Raw genomic sequence first — 6235 nt, forward strand, 5'->3', positions numbered from 1 at the left:
GACAGCAGGAGACAGGAAGGACGCCCAGAGGAAGGGGGACACAGCCTTCTTGGTTCCAGCTGGGGGGGAGGGGGCAAGTAGACAGGCAGGCGGGCAAGGGTCACCTGCAGGGAGGGGGTAGGGGAGGGACACTGACTTAAAGGGACAGGCATGCTTTGCCTAGGCCTTCTTACCTGTAACCTCTCTCCCCTCCATCTCCTAGGGACATCCTACCTTTCCAAGTACCCAGCTGCTAACCTCTTCCTTTTCCCACAAAAAGCAAAAGAATCTAGTACAGAGTGGTAACATTTATTAGGAAGGAGGGATTTCAATTAAACCCCCATATCACACACAAGAAACAGACTGTAACTGTCATTTCTAAAGAGGAAGCAGGGCAGGCAGAAGATCCTGAATCCCAGGGGGCAGACAGCTTCAACTGGATGTGGGAGGAGTATGGGCTTAGGGTGGATAAGACCCTGCTCATCACCCCTCCAGTGAAGTTTAGTAGCTAAAATACTGCTACTCCACTCCACCCCAATCCCAAGCAAACAGCCTAGCAGGAGGCTGTCTTATTCTTCAGCAGATACTTGGTTGTGGTGGAAAGGGAGGAAGAGTGTCTTGCTATCTCTTGCTGCTCCTCCGAGTTTCTTTGCCGTTACTGACAGGATTGCTGGAGGGGCCAGGAGGGCCAGCAGGTGTGTGGTTGGGCTGGCTTCGAGTGATTCGGGTGCTGGGGGGATGGGAGGGAGTGTGAGGGGGATGTGGCCCACCACCAGGACCTGGTGAGGTACTCAGACCATTCCCATTCTGGCTCTCAGAGGCTAGTTGTGGGAGAAGGAGAAGAAACACAGGAATTAGGGGGTTAAATTGGAAAGGGAGGGCTGGCCCGTGGCTCACTTGGGGGAGTGTGGTGCTGATAACAACAAGGCCACGGTTCGGATCCCTATATAGGGATGGCCAGTTGGCTCACTTGGGAGAGCGTGGTGGTGACAACACCAAGGATTAAGATCCCCTTACCGGTCATCTTTAAAAAAAAAAAAAAAAATAGAAAAGGGGTCCATCCCCAGGGCCTACCGCCATGCCCCAGAGGGTGGTACAGTCTTCACCATGCACAACTGCACATTAATATGGACCAAGTACAAAACAGTGTGGGTTGCGAGTATGAATGGAGCCTCAGAGAAGACTTAAACAATCATTTTGGAAATTACTACATGAACTACAGTTACTATATTTTCCCCTTTTATTCATCTTTGTATCATTAGGAGTCAGACCTAGAATTAGCTGTTTAATTCTAGGCTCAAGGATCTCTGACAAAATGCCCCTTTCCCAAAAGTGACTGTAAAATTGGAGAAGCATGGGAAGGGGAAGAGACTGAAACTTCTGTGTTAAAATGTAAGGAGTATTTTAAAAAAACAAAATAAAGTGTATATGTGTGTATCACAATGATACATATTCATTTTAGAAAATATAGGTAAGCATAAGCAAAAAAATTATTACACATAATCTCTCCCCCCCAAAAGATAATAACAAATCACATTTTTGTGTATATTTTATTTTTCTGAAAAAAAAAACTTTTTGGGGGGTTGGTGGCTGGCTAGTATGAGGACCTGAACCCTTGACCTTGGTGTTATAATACCATATACTAGCCAACTGAGCTAACTGACCAGCCCCTTTGTGTATATTTTTAAACGTTTGATTAAAGCCAAGTGTGTGAGATAACTTCCTGGAGCACCCATCACTATTTTTGCACTTACCAAAGTGTATTATTATTATTATTATTATTGTTGTTGTTGTTGTTGTTGTTTGGGTGGCTGGCCAGTCCAGGGATTGAACCTTGGTGTTATCAGCACCATGCTGTAACCAACTGAGCTACTTGTCCACACACTTACCACAGTGTGTTATAATCACTATTATTGCACTTACCACAGTATATGCCTGTCTCCTGTGTAGACTACAAGCCCCTAAAGGTAGTTCTGTTTTATTCCTTGGCACATTAGTAGGTGCTCTATAAATGTCTGTTAAATGAAGGCAGAAGCCTGCCTCTCGCATACATAGGACACTGTGAACCCTAAATGGTACAGAAGTTACAGGCTAGTAGTTCTCAAACCATATCCCTACCGAACCTTGCTGCTCCACCAGACTAAGATATCTGCAGCCATAACTGAAGATTAATGCTCTTTCCACAATTCACAGAAAAAGTTAGGTGAATGTATAGAAGTCTGTGTTAAGTTTTTATTCTGCATGGGTTTTTTATTAAAACTTTTGTACCTGTTAGCACATGACAAAGTGAATAAACATGTGGCAAATGAATATTTCAGGCAAAGAGGCTTAAATGTAACTTATTAAAAATATTTTTATAGGGCTGGCCCGTGGCTCACTCGGGAGAGTGTGGTGCTGATAACACCAAGGCCACAGGTTCAGATCCCTATATAGGGATGGCTGGTTTGCTCACATGGGAGAGCGTGGTGCTGACAACACCAAGTCAAGGATTAAGATCCTCTTACTGGTCATCTTTAAAAAAAAAAAGAAAAATTTTTGTAAATTATGGAGTCATGGAGACTGAAAATATGTAATAGTCATATTTTTTGTTGAAAATGCAGATGCTAATTTTTGCAGTGGAATTAAATGTTTTTATTTTGTGGTTGTATTATGATTCTCCAGAGATCCAGAACCAATATTTATATTTAAATATACATATAATGGAATTTATTATAAGCAATTCACAAAAATACTTTAATAAGGTACATTTTTAGCCTGTTTGCCTCTAATTTTAACTTGCCATGCATGGAGAAATTATTCTCTTGTTTGCCTTTGAATAGTAGTGACAAAGGGTACTTGAGTTCCATCGGTGATTGCAACAGGTCCCTTTTCACCATAGGGACTTGCAAAAGGTATCAAAAATGAGGGGACTAGGAAAAGAATTGGCTGGAGGGGAATATACTGAAAAGAGAGAGACAAAGGGATGAGGGATATGCATCTTTCAAGGCTGGGGAGAGCGTGGGAGCTAGGAGGACCAGAGGATGGAAGGGAACAAATTTACCTGGAGGAGCTGCAGGGGACCCAGTGGTAGGCTGGGGAGCTGTAGGGCTGTTGTCGTTCTGCACCTGAGGGCGTAGATTACATACTCAGACCCTGCTTCCACTATGCTTCTTGGCATGATCCATCCTCCTTTCCCACCATAATGGCCATGTGACTCACCGCCTTGTTGGGTGCCTGCTGGGTGTTGTACTCGGGGTTTGGCTCACTGAAGTTAGGAACCTCAGAATAAACCATACAGAATCTGCAAGGGAATAAGTAGCTAAAGCCTTGGACCCATTCTCTGGGTAACTGCTGGAGGCCTTAGAAAAGTCCAGATACAGGGCATAGACTGCACACCTTTATGCTGCTTCCTTGCAAACCTTAACTCTTCCCCCTTGGGCTGGTGCCTCTTCATCCCAATCCCCAAGGTAGCACTTACTCTCCAATCTTTTGCAGATCACCCCCACGGCCAGTGTACAGTGTCAGACAACCTTTGAACACTGAAGCATACCTGTGGGGGCAGAAAAAGCAAGATACAGAGTACTCAGAAGAGTTACAGGGACTGTTAACCTCACTCCCCTTGACTGTTGCTGCCCTTGGATAGCCAGGAGTCACCATCTGGCTTACCCTTTGGTGAGCCGGATAATGTCCCCAGGCTGGATCAGGTTGCCCACGTCGTCCCAGACGGAGATATTGATGCTGCCCGTTTTGTCTGCCACTTTGCAGGTCCGAACCTCGTGCCCGTCTTTTGTCTTGGTCACTCGGCCTGAAGGGAACAGATAAACGGGGGTGGGAGAATGGTCTAATATACGGGGTGGCAGTCAAAGGGATGAGATCTGGATATTGGTGGGGTGAGCGAAAAGGTGCACAAACAGGGCAAAGCCCAAATCCCTGGAGCAGGAGGGGGTTGGGGGCTAGTGGTGTTGGTAGTGGAGGGGCCAGCACCATGGAGAGGGCCCTGAGTGGAAAGAGGCCTGCGTGGCACAGGCATGGTTCTGGAAAGAGTTCTATCTACCCTACACCGGACTGCAACTCTCTGTGCCAGGGTCTAAGAAAGAGATTGGGAGTGAGCAGTATCTTGGGGCGCGCCCTGCCATCCCGCGCAAGTTAAAAATGCAGGCAGTGTTCTCACCACCCCCACCCCACGAACCCACCGCCCCAGCATAGCCACCTGTCTCCAGAACAATGAAGATAAGGTTCAGATTCTTGAGCCCGGGCTTGATATCCTTCACGAACGTCTCCGTCGTCATGCTGCCCAAGCCTCGGCACCCCGCTGGAAGGGGGATCAGGGGATGAAGGCTCAACGCTTGGAGCCTTTGCCCCCATGCTCCACTTCCCAAGGCCTACCTACCACACTAGGTTGGGGTCAGGCAGCCTCAACCCCTTTAACCCTTCTAAAAGGTTAGAAACAAACTTCCTCGGAGGCCTCCAACTTCAAGATCAGAATTTGGGGGTCTGTGGATAGGCGGCATCGGGGCAGGAAGGCCCTCAGCGAGATGCTCTTTCAGTCTCAAGCCCCGAGGTAGGGGAACCAAAGGAGACAGCGGTAGGGAAGCCGATGCAGAGCCAGGGAATGGAATCTTAATCGCCAAACCTTCCCTAACCCTCATCCGGACAACCCCGGACTCGGTCCATCCCCTCCCCCACCCACAGCCCACCACCCACCCAGCCAGCAGGCCGGACTATGCACACCGCTGAGCCGCCCGCAGGGGGAGCCACAGGCCCCGTTACTGCCGGATGCTGCCCTGTGGAACGCCGGAGTGCTAACATTACCGGAAGTTTCTCCCGACTGTCCTCCTCCGGCCAATCAGCACCGCCCGGGCGCGCCCAGCGTCCTGCCGCCTGACGAGCCCAGCCAATCGGGATCAGAGACTCGCGCGCCGCGAAGAGGGCGAATTTCAGGTATTAAAGGCGCCTAGGAGATGGTTGGCTCCGTAGGGAGAAAGATCTATCACTAGAGGGCGCTTCAGGCCCCAAATTTCATTTACTTGGCTGGGAGAATGCACTTAGGCTCTGAGATTTGTTTCTCTCCAAGGAGTGACACTGTGGGAAAAAGACCAAGGGCTGTGGAATCCGGCGGACAAATTTGAATCCCGGCTCAGCGCTTCACTTCTTTTCACGACAATTATTAAATATGTAATTCCATTTTACAGATGAGAAAAAGGTAATTACATAAAAAGCAGTGCTTAGCACACAGTAGGAGCTTAAAAATAAGTTTCCTCCTCCTCCCATTGCTCTAACCCTCATCTTTATTCCTGATTTAGGGTCCTCGTCTTTAACCCAGCTCGGTCTGGGTTAAAGAGCCTTTGGAAAACGTGTCATTCACTCTAGAGACAGACAACAGGCAGACTCACCCCCTTTGGAAAAAAAGGAACTTGGGGATAGAAAGCAACATTCGCTTGGTCCCTCTCTTAGTTCCCAAGGTACCTATTCCTACTGCCCATATTAACATCACTAGATCTCAGAGTACCCCCAAAGGACCAAAGAGAGGAGGCCCGAAACTTTAGTTTCCTATGGGAACTGTCAACCAAAGGCAGCTCGTTTTGTATGGTGTATAAACCAATTACATAAAGATATACTAGTGTGCATTACCATTTGCTTAGCAAATATTCATAACAAATACTATTTAATATCAGATGAGCCTAAGAGGTCATGAAATTTTAATGCCTTGGCTTGCTTAATCAATCCCTTACTTTCTCATAGAGTGCCTTAGGCGCCACCTTGACTTCTCTTAGAGCCCAGGTTCTCTCCCACCCTCACCCCCACCCACGGTGTTGTAACCTACGGAAATCAAACCGCAGCCCAGGAAGAGGGACATTTTCTTTCACTTCTCCCCCCTTAGGTGTGTCAGGGAACTCTACGAGTGTTCAGGGAGCCATCGTGGATACGACAGGAATGCAGCTGGCAGAGAGGCGGACAACACGTTGAGCACCGGAGATCAAAGCTCTGAGATCACACTCCCCCACTCTCCACCCCACGGCCGCCTCGTTAACTGCAATATCCATTCCAGTGACTTGGTGTCATAGGGTCGGGAAGCTCTGGGATGCTGACCACGGCTCTGGAAACGGGAGAGGGGATAGGCGGACGGCAGGTCACACTACAGGCCTGCCTCTTCGCGACGATCTCGCACCACTTAGCATCAGCTCTAGGACGAAAGACATGTGCGCCCCTGCAAAACGAAGCGTTGCCTTCCAGGGGCGTCCGCCCAGAATCTTCCCCTGACGTTGACGCCGGGAAG

General features: G+C 48.3%; 1 protein-coding gene across 5 annotated transcripts; it reads right to left on the bottom strand.

Moving 5' to 3' along the window:
• Positions 1 to 272: 272 nt before the first annotated feature.
• NABP2 (nucleic acid binding protein 2) lies at positions 273 to 6230 on the bottom strand. Of its 5 annotated transcripts, none has more exons than XM_063075553.1 (8): positions 5783 to 6230; positions 4771 to 5040; positions 4169 to 4270; positions 3625 to 3763; positions 3437 to 3508; positions 3178 to 3259; positions 3020 to 3083; positions 273 to 709 (listed from the first exon to the last, which is right to left on the bottom strand). In XM_063075553.1, the coding sequence occupies exons 3-8, from the start codon at positions 4245 to 4247 to the stop codon at positions 549 to 551; spliced, it is 597 nt and encodes a 198-aa protein (XP_062931623.1). In that variant the 5' UTR covers positions 4248 to 4270; positions 4771 to 5040; positions 5783 to 6230; the 3' UTR covers positions 273 to 548. The 5 variants fall into 5 exon arrangements, with proteins under 5 accessions (XP_062931623.1, XP_062931619.1, XP_062931621.1 ...); XM_063075549.1 differs by having other exon boundaries at positions 273 to 800; positions 5783 to 6229; XM_063075551.1 differs by lacking the exons at positions 4771 to 5040; positions 5783 to 6230 and adding an exon at positions 4690 to 4766 and having other exon boundaries at positions 273 to 800.
• Positions 6231 to 6235: the final 5 nt, after the last annotated feature.

Source organism: Cynocephalus volans, chromosome 12 (genome assembly GCF_027409185.1).
Source record: "Cynocephalus volans isolate mCynVol1 chromosome 12, mCynVol1.pri, whole genome shotgun sequence".
NCBI lineage: Eukaryota > Metazoa > Chordata > Mammalia > Dermoptera > Cynocephalidae > Cynocephalus > Cynocephalus volans.

What these genes read in the sequence shown, in the direction of transcription:
- NABP2 (XM_063075549.1), bottom strand. Translation starts at nt 4,247, where the DNA reads ATGACGACGGAGACGTTCGTGAAGGATATCAAGCCCGGGCTCAAGAAT. An exon ending in CTTCATTGTTCTGGAGACAG is followed by an intron (nt 3,764 to 4,168) that starts GTGGCTATGCTG and finishes TGTTCCCTTCAG; the next exon opens with GCCGAGTGACCAAGACAAAA. An exon ending in GTCCCCTGCAGCTCCTCCAG is followed by an intron (nt 801 to 3,019) that starts GTAAATTTGTTC and finishes TCCCACAACTAG; the next exon opens with CCTCTGAGAGCCAGAATGGG.